Genomic DNA, 19125 nt, shown 5'->3' with positions numbered 1-19125 from the left:
GATCTCCCCTCCCTCCACACAAGCTCAGCCTCCCCTACCATGGCCACAGTCCACCGGAGTGGTGCATCTGTTACAAATGATGAAATACACATCATTAGCATCAGGGCGCGACTGAGCGACTTCACTTTCACTTTTCACTTTCACGCAATGGAGAAGGAAATGGCAACCCACTCCAGTGTTCTTGCCTGGAGAATCCCAGGGACGGCAGAGCCCGGTGGGCTGCCGTCTATGGGGTCGCACAGAGTCGGACATGACTGAAGCAACGTAGCAGCAGCAGCAGCATCCTGACCACACAGTTTACTTGAAGGCTCACTCCTGGCGCTTGTTCTATGGGTCTGGACACGTAGCCACCGCTACAGCATCATACACAAGAGTTTCACTGCTCTCAAAATCCTCTGTGGGGAGGCTGTTATTTCATCTCAAAATGTTATAAGACGGTCCAAAGCCTCTGACATCTCTTCTGTAAATACTCAACTTAGTATAAGAGGACTCAACTTGGTTAATTTTATAACTATCATGAATAAGTATTTTATATATCAAATCACCAGGGTTTCCTTGGTAGCTCAGATGGTAAAGAATCCACCTGCAATAAGGGAGACCTGGGCTCAATCCCTGGGTTAGGAAGATCCCCTGGCAGAGGGCATGGCAACCAACTCCAGTATTCTTGCCTGGAGAATCCCCATGGACAGAGGACCCTGGTGGGCCACAGTCCACAGGGTAGCAAAGAGTTGGACATGATTGAGCGGTGACTAAACACACACATATCATACCTAAACAGGTTCCTTTCTTCTTCTTCAGTCAAGTTTCAAGTTCACTGAGAAATCCACTCTAACCACCAAACTAGATTAACAACCACTTCTGTAATGATTTCCCCATCCCTTCTTTTGCAAAAGTCTCAAAACAACTTATTTTCTGTCAATCTATCCTTTTCTTTAAAATGCATCTCAAAACTCTACCTCCTTCAGGTTTTAAAGGAGAACAAAAGTTAAACTTCTTCAGTAAGTATTTTCTGATTTTTATCCCACTCAGATTTTTTTCACTTTGAGGATTCCACACTGCATGTACCGTATTCACCTGAAATCATATACATGTTGCTTTGCATTGCCCTGAGAACTTTTTCATGTGTTTTGGGTCATATGAAAAACTCTTGGAAGGAGATATGTTGTTCACTGCTAAAATGAAAGACTAATAAAATCTCCTAACTCTGATCTCTTATCACTAAAAGTAGTTCTTCACTTGCAATCTGGATATAGGCCCACACATATCTAGAATAGTATATTTTTTCTATATGCTTCTGTACCTATGGCATAAGGAAAAATTATAAACTGTTTTATTTTACTTAGAATTTTAATATTTTCATTAATTTTCCCCAAAACAGCTTCTAAGCCTTTGTGTCCAAAATTTCAACTTATGTGGAGACGCCCACTTAAATACTGCTACTCTCCATCTTAAGCAAGACATCTTTACTTTCAACTACATCTTACTAAGCAAATCATGTAAGCAAACATCTCTGATGGAACAACTGTTCCTTCTCTCTTGAAGAGCTTGGAAATTCCCCTGACTGTTTGCAATAGCAAATCCAACCTGGACTGTGATCTATGTACACAACTCTGAAATGGATTTCCAACAATTAAAGACTTAGAGGGGGGAGAGGTCTTTCTCACCTGTGAGTCACCTCAGCTTTATGTGCTATGCTTGACAAGTTTTATTTTGTAACTGGCCATTGTACCGTTGTGCTCAGTCGCTCAGTCGTGTCCAACTCTTTGAGGCTCCACAGACAGGAGTCCGCCAGGCTCTCCAGGCAAGGACAGTGGAGTGGGTTGCTATTTCCTCCTCCAGGGATTGAACCCACCTCTCTTGCGTCTCCTGCATTGGCAGATGGATTCCCTACCACTGAGCCACCTGGGAAGCCCCCCATTTTGTAACTGGGTGAATGGCATTTCCAAACTCTTGCTCTAATCTGGGGAGTTCTTTCTACTATCCACATGAACAACCAGAAGCATGACATGCATGTGTGTGTGCTCACTTGCTAATTCGTGTCTGACTCTTGCGACCCCATGGGCTGTAGCCCGCCAGGCTCCTCTGTCCATGGGATTCTCCAGGCAAGAATACTGGAGTGGGTTGCCATGCCCTCCTCTGGGGGATCTTCCTGACCCAGGGATCAAACCCACATCCCCTGCATGTCCTGCACTGACAAGCAGGTTCTTTACCACTGAGCCACCTAGGAAGCCCTATGTGGATGACAGTTACGAGCACATTAAACTCCTGGCTGTGGGACCCTGGGCCACCTACAACTTCTCTGTACCTCACTCCCATATCCATAAAATGGGGGTAGTAACAGCAGCCATCTCCCATGGTAATAAGGATTAAATGAGCAAACATGTAAAAATCACTTTGACTAGAGCCAAGTATACAGACCTGTGGGCAGGCTAGCTCTTTTCATCATAAAAATGATACACAACCTCCCTCCTGCTACTGGCCCACAGTGAACTGTAACTAAGGGAATCAATATGATTAAGGAAAAAAATTTAAAGACCACTCCACAAATATCATCTCAAACAAGACATTAAATAGCTGCTGGAGATCAATTCACTTAAACTTCTCTGCCCAACTTTCTCATCTGTAAAATGAGGAAGATGAACTAAGTATCTAAGGTTCGTCCTTTCCCAGCTGTAAGATTTAGGAATTCTCTTGGAAAGGCACATGAGGAATGAGGGATGGGAGAGAGAGCTCCCTGACACTGTTTAACCACCTTCCGAGCCCCTGTGTAGCAGCTCAGATCATTTTTATTGATTTTTAAACTATCAAACACTGCCCCGTATGTTTGATCAACTCCTATTTGGATACGGGAATATTAAATGGCTAGATGCTGATTATATCTTTTTCTTCACTGGAGAATCTGAAAGAGTTGGAAGACAAGCACATACAACTAAGCACACATATAAATATGCACATTTCAAAATATAAAACAATAAATAAACTTGAGCAAACTCATACTCTAATCACATAGGCACCTGAGTACCATAAAAATCAACTTTTGTATCAATTAAGTGGGTATAACCCTTGGACTACTATAGTTCCATCTTGTATTCTGTGACTGCTAGGCCACAGCAGCCAACTATTTTGTGATCACTACATACTTTCTAAATACTTTTGCAAGGCAGCACAGCCTTAGAATATTCTAGAACAAAAGTTGTTCTAGAAAATATCTAAGAACCTTCTGAAAAGTCTCCCTTCTAAAGTTATTTTTTTAAAAGGTCAAAGTTAATACAATATTGCGCCAAGCATAAACTTTAAGCTTAATGGTCAGAAAGAACTTCCTTCTTAAATAATGATTTGCGTACTGGGAAGAAAGGACTCTATTTAGTGATAAGCTGTAGTGCTATGGTGAACAACAGCTAACAGTCTTACAAACACCCAGTGCTTCGTAAGAAGAGCTTCATGTCATTTGTCATTATTAATATTCTATGGTTTTTCCAGTAGTCATGTATGGATATGACAGCCGGACTATAAAGAAAGCTGAGCGCTGAAGAATCGATGCTTTTGAACTGTGGTGTTGGAGGAGGACTCTTGAGAGTCCCTTGGACTGCAAGGAGATCCAACCAGTCCATCTTAAAGGAGATCAGTCCTGAATATTCATTGGAAGGACTGATGCGGAAGCTGAAACTCCAATACTTTGGCCACCTGACAAGAAGAACTGACTCACTGGAAAAAGACCCTGATGCTGCGAAAGACTTAAGGCAGGAGGAGACAGGGATGACAGAGGATGAGATGGTTGGATGGCATCACCAACTCTATGGATGTGAGTTTGAGTAAACTCCAGGAGTTAGTGATATACAGGGAAGCCTGGCGTGCTGCAGTCCACGGGGTCGCAAAGAGTTGGACACAACTAAGCGACTGAACTGAACTGAATATTCAAAAAATACTGCTTGAATGTTTTAAAAGAACTAAAAATATAAATGAAAAAAAAAAAAGGTGCTTAATTAATTTATAAAATATTTTTTCAGATAACGTAAGAATCAACTTTAGCCCAGACTCACTTAAATTACATTGCATTCTAAAATGTGTGGCTTTAACATCTATGCATATGACCAAGGGTTTTAAGCATATTATGTATTTTTCTGTTCTATGGTAAGATAAAATTATTCCTCATCAGAACATATTTTCTGCAACAATGTTCTAAAATAAAGTCATTACTCTGATTAATCACATTATTACATTTTGTATTTGCTTTTAAAAAGAGAAAAGCATTTGCTTAATGTTAATAAGCATTCAAAAAGCATCAGATAAGCTCTCAACATGAACTGAAAAATAATTATCTGAAATAAAGAAAAATAAGTGGCTTGCTATATTCAGTCTACTCTTCTATTTTTATCCTCGTCAAACTAAATAATATCAGCTACTTACATGAAAGTTCCTAATAAGTGCAACTGCTTTTTCACCTTTCTCATCAAAACTATATTTTGTTATATATTTCCTTTCTAGCTACAGTCATATACAGAATTTATTTTTACAAGCCATGGGATGGTTTGCCCTACAAAATTTCTAACGTCTCAAATCTTGAGGCTGTTGGCACAGAAGTGCTGACCTAACATTCAAATGTAAAAAAACACCACACAAGCAGCTGGAATTACATCTGAAAAATCATCAAAATTCAGCCTATTCTATAGATAAAGCTCAATCAAATAATCCCCACATAACAAGAAAACGTAAGATTTTATTCACAGTCAGATTTTACAAAACAATCACTAGAGTGGGCTCCTGTCAACACACTGATAGCAAACGCAAACAGTCACTTATGAGCTTACACCTGGGGTCCCAGCTGGGTTCTGCAGTCTCCCACAGGAGGAGCCAGGGAATGGAGAGAGGGGACCACATCTACCAGATGCATTCGGTAGATGTATCTGGTAGTGAAGAACCAGAGAATGTCACTGGTCTCCCACGTGACGGTGACATCATCTTTAACAGTGCAATGATAATAAAACAGAAGACCTCACAATCAGTGGCCTGAGAACTACATGCAGACGGAACAAATAACCAGTTTTACTTCACTCAGCGCTGTCAAAATAGGAGCTGAGGTTTGAATGAGTTCAGTGGCAGCATGGCGGCTAAGAATTTTCCTCCCCGAATGACTGTCTGCACTGACCTCTCTCTTCCAGATCCCAAGCCCTGAGGAGTCAGGACAAGAAGGAGGGATACCGGCGATCAACGCTGAGCACAGATGCTGCCTCCTTTATGCAGTTTTCAAAATGCAGGTAGAGGCTTCACACAGGTATTCCCTGGTGTTCTATGTGTAAATCAAGAGTCGGACATAAACCAGTTTTTCACCGAAAGTAACACACAGGTCCCTGGACTGAGTGTCTCTCCAGTGTCAGGCATTGTCCCAAATGCTTACACATCATCGAATCTTCACATGCATTATCTCTGTTTTACAGACAGAGGAAACCAACAGTCCCAGCTTGCCCAAGGCCACCGGCTAGTCCGTGATAGCATACAGCCAAACTCTTCACCATTATATTAACTAAAAGTACTAAGGGGATGAATGCTAGAAATCCTACAGCAAAATTTCACATGAAACAGAAGTTAGTAATAACTACCTGCTTCATCTGTTTGGAGCGCTTCAAAATTTGTATTAGAGCAGGTTTCTTAATCAGAGGCTACCAAATATAAGAAGAATTTGTTACTTAAGGTTCAAAAACATAAACAAACTTCATGAGTACAAACCTGCAGTTTGCTAAAAAGCTAACATGAATGCAATTTTGCTGAGCACAGAAGACTAAAACAGTCTCTTCTGACACATGATTCACCCAGCTAAGATGGCAAGTCTACAGAATTACTAGTAATAAGTCTTTACCGAGTTTGGTACGATATTGCTTCTGTGGTTTACATTTTGATTTTGTGGCCGGGAAGCATGCTCAATCTTAGCTCCCTGACCAGGGATCAAACGCACATCCCCTGCATTGGAAGGCAAAGTCTTCACCACTGGACTGCCAGTGAAGTCCCTGTAGAAAAATCAGGATGGAATAACAAAGTACAACAAGCCACCTGTAGACACAAGCAATGGAAACCCACTGTATCCCAGGGATAGGGGTGGCGGCGGGAGAGGAGGAAAGCGGAGGAAACTTGAAGAAGTGAACTCTTCAGCGGACACACCTCCCACACAGAGTAAGGAAACAGTGGAAACAGAAGGGGAAGGACACTGTCCAGAGAGATGGGCCATGTGGAAATGCTGGGAAATGCTCAGTTTGCGCGCTGAGCTCCGGAGATGGAGAACGGCCGTCCATCAGACACACAGGGGAACAAGGCCAGGGCGAGGCGAGTGTGCCCCAGCTAAGTTCGCGGCTTTGGACCTCATCTTCCAAGGTGATGGGCGTCCACAGACCCCACCTGTGGGTCTTAGCCACACTCTGATCACCCTCCTAAGTGTTCCTTCTCACCTTATGATACAGCTGGAGCTCAGAGCAGAAAAAAAAAAGCCCTCGTCTTCTGCAGTGGGTTCAGAGCCAAATGCACTCAACCAATAAAAATGAAAAACAGCCCCACCAAATTCTCAAAAATATGTTTTGCAAAGGTTAATACTTGGTATTTTCCACACTGATTTCCAATCTTCAAGCCGATGAGCCTTTGAAACCCTGGGCCCAAATACAACTAAAAATGGTTAACACCTATTTTCTATTTTTTTTTTCCCCCAAAGCTTTGAAACTTCCACAGTGGTGATTGGCAGAGCACAAAAACAGCTCTTTATCTAAAGAGGACAGATGGAACCCCTGCAAGTCCCCAGTTCCTCCATTCCATGTTACCCAGGAGTCCCAGTAAAGACCCGGGAAGGCGCTCATTGGTAGGGAAGGACTGCTGGGGAGAGAGGCACGGTCACGTTCACATTCATCAGGACCCGATTGGAGCTGGTCTCCCACATGCCGGCCAGGAGCCCTTCGCCTGGGACAACACATACAGCCTTTCTTCCAAACACCAAGCCCACCTCTCACGCCCTTCAGAAATTCCTATTCAACCTCACAAGGGAAATGTCACCGTTAAGGCTCTATGTTCCGCCCTCCCCCCCACACACATACCATGCAGGCAGGCATTAAGGACAAAGGTCCTGCCTGGTTTACATGGCCCGAGGAGAAGAGACCAGAACTCAACCAACCCCACTCTCACACTCAACAGGTCACCATCAGATAGAGAACTCTGACTTAGTTATGCCCCAAACTCATGTCCCACCCTTAATGCACCAGTTCTTCTCCTGTTCTTACACTGAAGAACCTCCAGCATCAGAGAGAGGCAAACACCATCTCCTTAGGAGAGCACAGCCTGTGCCTGACTTGCGTGTCCACCAAGTCACTCAGTTGTGTCCGACTCTGGGCGACCCCATGAACTGCAGACCGCCAGGCTCCTCTGTCCATGGGATTCTCCAAGAACACGGAATGGGGAGTGGGCTGCCATGCCATCCTCCTCCAGGGGATCCTCCCCACCCAGGGATCGAACCCTTGTCTCTTGTGTCTCCTGCACTGGCAGGAGGGTTCTTTACCACTAACACCACCAGGAAAGCCTGTGCCTAATTTAAATTCAGGCAAATCGTTTATGCTTCTCCATGACAGAGCCCTGTACGTATTTCTTTATACATGTGTGACACCTCAATACACAAATACACTCTTCCACACACACACATACACGCTTGTTCCAAGGAAACTTCATATTCTAGAAACTTGCATACATTTATGCTGTGACTCTGCACGTCCATGGGACTATACCAACCCCAGCTGAAGAACCAATAATAAACCAAAGAAAAATTATATTTGAAAACTGCCATGGAAGCATAATTAATATATGATTTCAGATGTAAGTATAAAATTTTAATTACTGACTTAATGACCAAGCACAAGAAAAGTACTTCCCAGGCTATTTTCTGAGGAAGCCTCAAAAGAGGCGACGTGTTTCATGGAAACCCCTGAGAGGACACCACCCAGAGGGTGAGTGATGAGCTGGTCTCTCCTCACGGCAGAGCTAACTTCACGAGACAGGGCTGCTGGAAGCCGAAGCAGAGGGTACAGGTAAAGCGACGCAAGCGTGGTACTTCAGATGTACCCCACAACTGAGATACAAACACAGTCATCCCTCGGCATCTGCAGGGTCCTGGGTCTGGGCCCCTAGAAATACCACCCTCTGAGGATGCCCAAGTCCCATAAATAAAATGGCCTCGTAGAGTCAGCCCTCAGTACCCAGCGATTCCACATCTGAGGATTCACTCAACCCACAGCGGAGAAACATCCACACACACATGGACCCATGCAGTTCAAAACCTTGTTGTTCAAGGGTCAGCAAGAAATGCTGAAAACTTCATTTCAGTAGCTATTGTTCACTTGCTCACTTTAACCCCCAAACTGTGCCTGGGGACAGAGTCCTCACACACATTTTTAGAAGGAAAGTGGAAATTGTAAAGGTGTTCCTGCCTTTGTGCTTTGCTTACTTGGGCTTCCCCAATGGGAACAGCTTGGCCCTCCTCCTCCTCAGATGAATGAGCTGGCTGGCTCAAGCATCACACCTTCCATGAAGCGCCCCTCCCCTGGCCCTGGCCAACCTGCCAGTCCACCCATATGGCTTTAGCAAAGTCACTTTCATCATCTGTGCTAATCCACTCTGATCTTCTCTTCAGTGGCTGAGAGATTGTAATGTTTTAGACTCTCACCCATGGGCCCGAACACAATTTATCACAAGTTCTTGTTGAGAACTTTAAAAACATCTTAGTTCTAGAAAACAAGCAAGTTTTCCTATTAAAACCTTTCATTTTCCATCCTCTATGAACTTAGACACATTTCATGGATCTTCATAATCTGACTCCTCCCAGTTCTTCTACTCCAGCCTCCCCCATCCTGCTTTTTCTGATGCTCATGGACGTAACTTAGACGAGCCTGGATCCCAAGCGGCTTCGCCAGCTCTTACCCCAGGATGAAATGCACTCCCGTTGTCCTGACAGCTTCCTGGGTCACCTCTGAGCCTTAAGAACTCAGTTCAGAGGTTACCTTTCCTTCCCACCCTGCCCCTCTCCAAACCAGCCCCCAAGACTGGGCTGCAACATGACGCCCACGCTCTGAGGGAATCTCTGAAAGGCTGCTCTCTGCCCCCGCGTCCTCTCGCATGGCCTGCCTCTGATGATCAGTTCATCCCTGTGGCCTGGGACACAGGAGGACGTTCAGTGAACACCTACTGAGCTGTACGTTCATTTGATACAAAAAGGAAAAGACTATGGCCTAAAAATCTGCATTTCTCCAGACAGCCAAGTTATCTAGGATATAATAAAGGATGTATTTTATGGCATGAATAGAGACACAGACGTAGAGAACCGACTTGTGGACACAGCAGGGGAAGGAGAGGGTGGGATGAACTGAGAGAGTAACACTGACATATATACGCTACCGTATATACAAGAGCTAGTGAGAAGCTGCTATGAAACACAGGGAGCTCAGCCTGGTACTCTGTGAGACTGAGAGGGGTGGGATGGTGGGCGGGGTGGGAGGGAGGCTCAAGACGGGGGCATCCAAGCCTACTTATGACTGACGCAAAGATGTTGTGGGGCAGAAACGAACACAACATTGTAAAGCATTTATCCTCCAATTTTTAAAAACAAGGATATATTATAATATGAAAAACAAGCATTTGGTGCTTATGATCTAATGAATGATACTTTCAAATAAATCATGCATTCATTCTTTCAACAAATGTGTGGCCTCCTTTTAGCTGCAAGGAGCTGTGCTGGGCTGGGGCCCCTGCCAGCCCCAAGGTTGCCTTCGAGCACATGGATCAACAGGAACAGGGCACCCTCTCCGGACAGATGACTTATAAAAGCTGGGCTGAGGACTCCAAACGCCTGCCCCAGCTGGCTGTGAGCATGGAGGCTCTGCTTATAGAAGTAAATGAGACCAAGTCCTGACTTCAGGGGCGCTCAGATTCTAATGCAAGAGACAGACAAATACACAGTCAGTCTGCAACATTTTCTACGCGACCCTAACATCCGACTCTGACATACAACACTCAGTGTACTCCCTCTAAATTCTCACCTCATTGAACACTGGTGCTAGAATCATCAATTTGAACTCGGGCCAAGGCGTTCACCTGAGCCAGCAGAGACTTCTAGTCCACTTAGGCAGGAAACAAGCACTGTTTGCAGACTCAAGGAAGCCCCATAACTGGCCACACTTTCAACCACCACCTTACAGGCACTGGCCGAATTACTTTACCAAGGAACATTCTTGATTAATTTGTCCAATTTAAGTCATTTCTTACCTTGCATGTGCTTGAAAATATTTTTTTCTGTAATAGTAAATATTTCATAAGATACTTTACTCAGGTTGGAATTATTTGCTTTAACAGTTCTTTGCTTAAAACACTGCTATACTTTTATTTCCTAAGTTAAATATAAAAGATAATTGCTGCTCCCAGTGGATAAAACACATTAGAACAATACAAATCTTTTAAAACAATAAGCTAAAATAGGCTGGCTTTCTTAATACTAAAGTACCTCTTCACAGTTAAAAGGAAATGCTCATTTTTATATGAAATGTATATATAATAAACATATATATGTTTTTTGACTACATCCCTATATACATTGGTGTACCTATTTTCTGGGTTCTGCACATAATGGTCTGCATTAATGCCAACTACGCCTCTCCACTTCTCAAGCTAATATAACGCTGCTACAAAAATAAATCTCAAAACAAGTGTGCGGGAAGGGTGAAAAAAAGTAATTCAAGGTGATCCAGTGGGCAAAGAAGAGGTGACCATTTATTTTTGATTCCTCAATCCAAAAAGGTACCTGTTGAGAGACAGTAAATCTCAGACTTTAATACCCACCCTAATGGTTGGGAAGGCATTGTAATTCTGTCGAATCCAATGAATTCATTCAACAAATATTTCTGAAGCGTCTCCTGAGAGACAGGAATTGTGCAGCGAGCGCGAGAGGAAGAGAACGGGGGAACTGACCCACCACCGGGCCGGGTCACCATCTCACAAGCTGCCTTTGCTGCCACCGAAGAGACACTTGATTAAAGACTTATTACAAACCCTCCTTCCCACTAATGCAGAGCCCTACCTCTTAGATTTCTGGGATGAATCTGTTTGGTTCGAGGCATCTTCTTTGATTCAGAGGCCCCCTTTTCTTCTTAGAAACTGTAGGAAAAGCAGGTCATGAAAAGGTAGCTCCATAAACCCAAGGTCCATCAATTAATCCATGTGCTAAAAAAGAAAAAAAAAAAAGTTATGTTTTACTCTTTTTCACTACTTTCAAAGGAAAAAGACACTTCAGAAGTTATGGCATAATACAGCACTACTCTAAACTCAACAAAAGGTAACCGACCTGAAAGCCCCTGCAAAAGACGACTTACTTTTAATTAAACACAGTACATGTCATTTTGTCATTATCTGGGCTCCCCCATTAAGAACACGGGGTGGGGGGAAAAATCACTGTACCTTTAACAAAAAAAGAGTGAAAAAATTCAGTGAACTGTATTTTAAAGCAACATCACCAGGTTATAAAAGGGTTTTGCTGTATACAGTACATGCCTGCCCATTTATAAATTTCTTAGGGACAAGGACCATGTTTTGTTCATTTTGTGTTACTGGGTTAATTCGGTAAATAAGTGTGGTTGCCATTGGGGCTGTTCCCCCACTATTGTGGTTTTCCATTCGAGGCTCCTGTTAGGACTGTTCTTTTTGCTTCCCTGTGTTGAGCCAGAATGTGTGACCAGTTCTGGCCAATAACCTGTGAGTGGAGAGACAGGCGTCATTTTCAGGCTTTGCATTTAGTTATCAAAGTAAGATCCCCCAGTGCTCTCTTCCTCCTCTGCCATAAGACAGGCACTGTTCTAGACAGCAAGTCTGACAACACGGAGCTGAGCTCCTGCCAATGCAACAGGATCATGGTGCATAAACATAAAAGAGATCTTTGCTGATTTAAGCACTGTGGTTTGGGACTTATTTGTTACTGCAGCATAACCGTGACCTGACTTACACATCTTAAAAAGTGCAATTTCAAATACAATATGCCAAAACACTAATCCAAAACTAAATCATCTCTTTCCCAGAAAGATTCCCAGGAGATACTCGAAGATCCTTGAGCTAAAATCTTAGTTTTAACTTCCTGCAATACAACTGATAAAAGCAAAGACCGTGATGACAATGCTGAACGTGAAACTATGTTTAATTGCTAAGCAATGACACAAGAATGGAACAGAAATGCTTTAAGACTTTTATAACGTCCAATACTATAGAAAAACAAAACAAAACAAAACAAATACATATTGACAATCTACTGTGTGCCTATGTACTTCCTACACATTACCTAATTTAACCCTAATGGTAACTGCTTAGGTAACTATCATTTATCCATTTTATAGCTAAGAAAATTAAAAGAGAAAGAGGCAAAGGAACTGAGTCCATAGTCAATAACTAAGAAACATGGCACCCCCTGACTCAGGGACCCTCAGCGCTTACTTCCTGGCTGGAAGTAAGACCTATTCCAGGGGATTTACTCAAGAGGCTCTATCGCACAAGTCACAACTGTTAATAAATATTTCGGTGTCAAATCAGACTGGGCTCAAAGCTTGCTGTGTGGACTCGTTTAAGGCACTTAACCTCTCTGAGGATCAGATTTCCCAACTGTAAAACAAGGAAATAGTATTCCCCCTCAATGGGTGGTTGAAGGGACCATGTGGATGCTTTGCTTACTGCTGGCACACAAAAATATCAAATATTAATTCTTCTTAAAAATGCCTGTGTGGGAAAGACTGTATCTAATAACCAGTATAAGGTTTTAGAAATTTATGGTTTCAATACAGCAGAGAATAGAAGGAAAGAAGGCTATAATTAACTTCAGTATTTTATCCTTGATAAGGCTGTATGCAGGCACTGTACAAAAACATTATTTGCAATTTTTGAACTGCATGGGAAAGAATATAAAATATGATGGTCCAATACTGTGAACTTCATCTAGCGCTGTGCTACATGATCTATAAAAGATATGGCTCCACAACGCCCTGCATTAAAAGCATCCACCATTCAACTGACGAAGCTGCTGATTCAAGAGAGAATTTAGAGACGTCAAGGCCGAATAAATTGTAGGAATGCTCAACTCCCAACTTAAAGCTTTTAAATGGTCACGATATTTAGAAGTTTTTAAAGCGTGAACTCCGACTGTAATTCAATCACGTGACACTAAAAGATGAACCTGCACAAAAAATATTCCAATTTGCACATACAAATTTCCAATCAGTAACAGCTTTCCGCTACCTTGCTCACTGCCTCCCCACTGAGCCCAGCTATCCATCCCAGTGTAAATCCTTGGGGGCCGGGGAGGGGGGGGGGGGGAGGGGGGAGGAGGACTGAGTATTTCCAAAGACAGCAGCATTGTAGCCAGGAAGATGAGTGATGAACCGGTTCCCTTACAGCAAAAGAGATAAATACTACATGGAGCAAAAACATGACACGATCAAAAAGCGTAAAGACAGTTGCAAGGAGAAAAAACATGAATGAATGTGGAGGGCGGAGCCTGGGAAAACCCCTCTGCAACGCTGCACTGAACAAAGCGCTTCGCATGCCAGGAGGGGGGGTGGGGGGGGGAGGGATGGAAGTGCCAGCTCAGGAAGGAGCCCAGAGTGAATGCGGAGAGCGGCAGGAGGAGGAACAGGACGAGAGGAGGCGAGCGCGGCAGCCCGGAGACTCCTCCTCGCCGCCGCCACCGCCCCCTCCCCTCCCGTCTCCTCCCCTCTCCAACAGCAACTCCTCGGCCAGCCCGACCCCAGATTGATCCGGAGCCGACCCGCGCCCCCACCCCACCCCACTGTGCTGCGGGCGCGTACTCCCAACCCGGAAAGAAAACTACCCAGGTGGCTGGGAGTAAACAGGCACTTCGAGCAAAGAACGAAAGGAGGGGGGAGAAAAAAAGCAAGCCACAAAGCCGGGAGGTTGGGAAGCCGAGGCCTGGTCTCCCTCACCCCCCCACCCCACCACCACCCCCACCCCCACCGCCAGCCTCTTGGAAAATGCGCCCGCGGCTGGAACGCGGCTGGGGAGGCTGGGTCCCTCCGTACCTGCTCTGCTCGCAGGACCGCAGCTCGGGCCGCGAGGGCGCCCAGAAGTGGCAAGTGTCTCCCGCACGCGCAGCCATCCCCTCTGCAAGGTCGGCGGTTGCACACACACGCACACACACACACTCGCGCGCCCGCGGAGAGGGACGTGGTCCTGCCCCCACCCCCTCCCCACGCCGCCGCCCCCACCTCCAAGCGGCAGCGCCCCCCGCCCGCGGAGCCCGCGCGCCGAACCTGCTGCCAGGACGCCCGGCGGGGCCGCCGCCGCTGCAGCCAGCCCCGGAGCTGCGCTGCTGATGGCGGCGGCCGCAGCTCGGAATCTCCGCGACCACCGCGCGGCGGCGGCGGCGGCTGGGCGCCCTCCTTCACTTGACAACCCCAAACACAAACAGAACCTCCTCCCGCGGCGGCTCCCGGGGCCCCCCCACCCTCCGGCTCCGGCCCCCTCCCCGCCGCCGCCGCCGCCCCAGCAGCAGCAGCAGCAGCAGCCGCTGCCGCCACTAAATGCCGGCGACTGGCACTCTCACCGCCCAGCTCTGAAATATTAAACAGGGGAGCCGACCGGGGGGCGGCGGGGGGAGCGCGGGGCGCGCGGGCGGGGGCCGCAGGCGCCGGGCGGGAGAGGTGGCCGCGCTCGCCGGCGCCCGGGGCCGCGGCATGACCGCCGCCGGGGAGCGGGTGTCCGGGGTGGGGGTGGGGGGCGCGCACCGCGGCGAGGCGGGGCGGGCGGACCCCCGGGGCGGGAGTGTGTCGCCCCCGGGGCCAGGGAGAGGGGCGAGGAGGGCGGGCGCGGGCTTTTTTACCTCTCCCCGGGGGCAGAGTAGGGCACGTTTAGCGTCTTTAGGGGCGACGCGAGGAGCGCGGGCCGGGGCGGCGCGGGGGAGGGAGGGCGAAGGTCGGAGGCTTTCCCGCGGCTGGGCGGGGCGGCAGGGGATCCCCGGGGGCGGGAGGCGGGGAGACCGCGGGCTGCGACGCGCGGGCGGGGCTGGGGGGGGCGTCCCCCGGCGGGGTCACCCTCGGGCGCGGCGGCCCGGCCGGACTGGCTCGGCCGCGGGGCCCGGCCCTGGCTTAGGGGCGGGCTGGGCGCCCCGGATCGGGGCCCGATCGGAGTCCCGGGTCTCCCCGGCCGGGCGAGCCCCGGGCCGCGGCTCCGCCCCGCCCCGCCGCCGCAGCGACGGGAGGCGGGGGGCCCGGGGCGGAGTTAGGGACGCGAGGGGCGGGAGCCCGGGGTCGCGCCGGCTCGGGTACTGGCGCCCGGCTGGGGCGCAGGGGCGGGCCCGCCGGTCACGCGGCCCCGGGCAGGCCCGGCCGGGCCGCGCGGCCGGGGGGGCGGTTGGGCCGGGGAGAGGGGCGGGGACGGGCGGGGCGGAGGCGGCTCGGTACCGGCGCTTTACTTTCCTAAAGCAGGATGTGGGCCGGACCGCTGACGTCATGGGGTCCCCCAGCCCCGCCCCCCGCCCCTGCCGGGAGGGGGAGGGGAGAGGGCGGGCCCGGGGGCGGGGGGGGGGACCCCAAGGGGGTTTCCTCAGCAACGCGTGGAGGGAAGGAGAAAGTCATTGTGAAACTTGAAACTCATTAACTTTGAAAAACAACTTTATAAAAAAAAAAACCGGGAGGGGGGCGGGGTGTTGGGTTAAAGGGTGGAAGGGGACACATTATTAACCCTGAACTGAAACTACGCTTTGGTGGCGGATGTTCTATTAAAAGATTGAGGAAAGCCAAGGTTATTCCAGAGGCCACGGCCGTGCCCGCCGGTGGTTCCCAGAGCCCGAGCTGCGAGCGCAGTTTAACCCTTAGGGTTCCGCTTTGACAGTTTAGGGGCCGAGAGGAGAAGGCTCTTCGGGTCTGGAGAGGGAGTTTCGGGGCTGAGCAGGCGATCTGGCCCCAGGGTCGCAAGAAAGAAAGAAGGAGTAATTACCATAAACCAGAGTTTGACCTCGGGTGCTAGAAAGCAATAGAGGAAGGGGAGAAAAAGGCAATAGAGGAGGGGGAGAAAAAAGCAATGGAGGAAGCAAGGCTTGGAACTCGATGGAAAAGTGATCAGGAGGGGATGGACCAGGGTAATGACGAAGGTTTTCAGGGTTAGACCTAAAGAACATTAGGTCTTTATCGTTTAAAGTCTGAGGCTCAGAAATTCCACATGTATCCCTAAAGAAGCAGGCACAAATGACTGGTTAACGGAGCCACGCTCAACTTGGGAGGGATAAGGTAAAACAAAAAAAATTGATGCAGAAAAAATTCTCATATAAAAACCAAAGTGCTTTCCCCTTTTAAGGAATAAAAATGCTGAACGACCGTACACCCACTCTGCTGGCCATCTGTGCAAACTTGAATTGTTCCCTGGGGCTTCCATAAAGATATCTAGGTTTTCCTTGCTAGGGTTGACCCCTAAAATTCCCGGGAGGAAATCCTACCTCTAGCTCAGCTGAGCTTAGAAAAGCTTAATGCACCAGAATGTGAATGACTAAAAATGGAATACTCAATAATAGCGAGCTTGTAACCAAAAATAATGTCCTGTAAAGGGAGGAATATGCCTATTAAAAGCTAGATTTGGTCACAAAAGCAAAAATCAGCCAACAGCTACCTAAATTTGAAATAATGTTTAGCACACTATGCCTCCAACCTTGCAATGAAATAATACAATCTTTTTCATTTTCGATGTGATAAAATCATCTGTCATGAAATTTAATTGACATCTAATGGACTGCAATCACAAAATGTATGTAAATATAACTTTGAAACTTGAATGAAAAAAATCCACTTAAATGTGAAAGTATACTTAATCTGTCAGAGGATAAAAATCAAGGTAGCTTGATGATTATCGACTCTACTTTGTGTCACTGGCTAAGTCAAAATTACTAACAATACATTTTTAACCCAATGGCCCTGACCATAACAAATATATAGTGTGCACACAAGGTTTATATGGGATTTGGCATTGCAGTGAACTCTTTTAACAAATTAAATATGAGATTTGGAGTCGTAATAGATTAATTTTGTCATTTCAGTTTGTTAAGTTTTTTGTGCAATGGACTATTCACAATTTGCCTTTCTTGAGATCAAATCAATAGTAATCTTTTTTCTGAAACAGACACATTTCCCCATTTTCTATTTCCGAATTTTCTAGATGCAGTTTCTTTTCCTAATTCTGCCTACAATTCTAACTTCCTAGTCATCAGACTGCAGGGGACTCCAACTAAACTATAAGGTAACTACAGTCGCCTTTAATCATTTTGTGGCAAATTAAATACAGTCTCTCAAATTATATCTTATAAACGGAATGTGGGGGGGGGGGGGGGGGACTTTTTTTTTCCTGAACCAGAAGATGAAATGGGAATGGTAAAAAGCAATTTGAACTGTCAAAACTTCTGGAACATTGGGAAAGGACACCGTACTAAAAAAAAAAAAAGGAGGGGGGCTCCTAGGGTCCCGATTCTCTCTACCTGCACCGCCCACCCCCGGGCCGCGCGAGCGCTTAGGGAGCCCCTCTCGGGGACTGGGGTTCAAGTGAGGGCAGTGGCCCTGGCAGGCTCTGAACACGGTTTTGGGGAGAACACCAGTTCCTCCCCCCTCGGGCCCCGGGGCTCTGTCCGGGGACCCCACGGTGCCGCTGCGCCCAGCGCCTCCGCCCGCGCGACCCCTGCCCCGGGTTCCCACGCGGCCGCGAGGCCCGGCCCGGCTCGGGCGCCCCCCTGGCGCGGCCCCGCGGCCCCGGCCCTCCGCCCAGCGCGCGGCCCGGCAGCGCCAGCGCCACGCGGAGATCCCGGGGGTTCCTCCCGCCGGCCGCCGGGTCACGCCGCCGCCCGGCCCTCCCCTCCGCCCTCCGCCCTCGGCGCGCGCCGGGCTCTTCCCGTCCACCGGCCGAATCCCCTCCTCCTCCGCCTCCTCCTCCTCCTCCTCAGGGCGACCCGGCGACAAGACCTGCCCCGCGCGCTCTGCCAACCGTGCCCATCTCCCACCCCCCAGAGCCCAGGCTCTCCTTCCCCAGCCGGACAAAAGGACCGAGAGAAAACTTACCCGAACTGCCACGCAAAAAAACAAAACAACCAAACAAAACTCTGATCCACAGCTTCCTGGGTTTAACTTTTAATTTTTAAAAACAACAAAAGCAGAAACCAAAAGCCTCCTAGGTTGGAAGTGGGCGTGAGAGGAAATGCTAGGGGGAGGCGCTTCGTTCCCTCGTCTGCTTTTGCACCCCCCTTTTCTGGCCCCTGCCTGGGGCTTTGATGTTATCTGGTGCACCGCCTCCGCTGGGTTCAGACCGTGGGCTCCGCGCCCAGAGTGATACACAGATATTTGGCACTTTTATATGCCGGTTTGAAGGGAGGGAAGCAGGTGGTCACGGTTAAGGATTCCCACTTCTCAGCCCCGGCCCTGAGAAAGGAGCTTCTGTCCGTCCCAAGCTTCCCTTTTGTTACCTGGACTGAAATGAACAAACCCTCAATCTAGTTAATCCCGGGGAGAAGGGCCATGTAGCATTTTTTTTCTGTTAGACTTCACACCAAAAAAAAAAAAAAAAAAAATGAGGCCTTCTGAATCAGATTCATTTTCCCTCCACTCAGCACAAACTTACAAGGTGGTGGTGTACGTTTTCTCAGGCTTTGTTTGGTTTTCTGGTCTCCGTTTTGAAAGTACATATGATTTCCCTTCTAAGATAGACCTGCAGCATGGGAGAGACAAGTTACCTCTGAAGAACATTTGTTGTTGTTGAGTCGTTCAGTCGTGTCTGACTTCTTTGCGACCTCATAGACTGTAGCCCTCCAGGCTCCTCGGTCCAGGGGATTCTCCAGGCCAAGAATACCGGAATGGATTGCCATTTCCTTCTCCAGGGGATCTTCCTGACCCAGGAATCGAACTCATGTCTCCTGCAAGTCTCCTGCATTGCAGTCAGATTGTTCACCTCTGAGCCATCTGAAGAATATAAACTGGGTAATAACATGCTCTTTATATACCATTCTTACAGGTTAGAGTCTCCCAGCACCCTCCCCCTCCCATTATGGAAAGCTTATAACTGTTGATTTTATCTTTGCTGGACACTAGCAGA

General features: G+C 47.7%; 1 protein-coding gene across 5 annotated transcripts in view; it reads right to left on the bottom strand.

The window, feature by feature from the left end:
* Positions 1–18663, bottom strand: part of HIVEP1 (HIVEP zinc finger 1) — a 137272-nt gene extending 118609 nt beyond the window's left edge. The window contains exons 1-2 of one of the 5 annotated variants that reach the window (XM_055570599.1): positions 18099–18663; positions 11090–11232 (exon numbers count right to left, since the gene is read on the bottom strand). In XM_055570599.1, coding sequence (XP_055426574.1) covers positions 11090–11129 — 40 coding nt within the window. In that variant the 5' untranslated portion in view covers positions 11130–11232; positions 18099–18663. Of the gene's footprint in view, positions 1–11089; positions 11233–14084; positions 14222–14315; positions 14471–14884; positions 14969–18098 lie in introns of those variants that run through there. The other 4 variants (XM_055570595.1, XM_055570596.1, XM_055570597.1 and 1 more) reach the window with 4 other exon arrangements.
* Between the last annotated feature and the right edge of the window lie 462 nt (positions 18664–19125).

The sequence above is a fragment of the Bubalus kerabau genome, chromosome 3 (genome assembly GCF_029407905.1).
Source record: "Bubalus kerabau isolate K-KA32 ecotype Philippines breed swamp buffalo chromosome 3, PCC_UOA_SB_1v2, whole genome shotgun sequence".
In the NCBI taxonomy this organism is placed as follows: Eukaryota; Metazoa; Chordata; class Mammalia; order Artiodactyla; family Bovidae; genus Bubalus; species Bubalus kerabau.
This window is presented reverse-complemented; position numbering and strand designations above follow the sequence as displayed.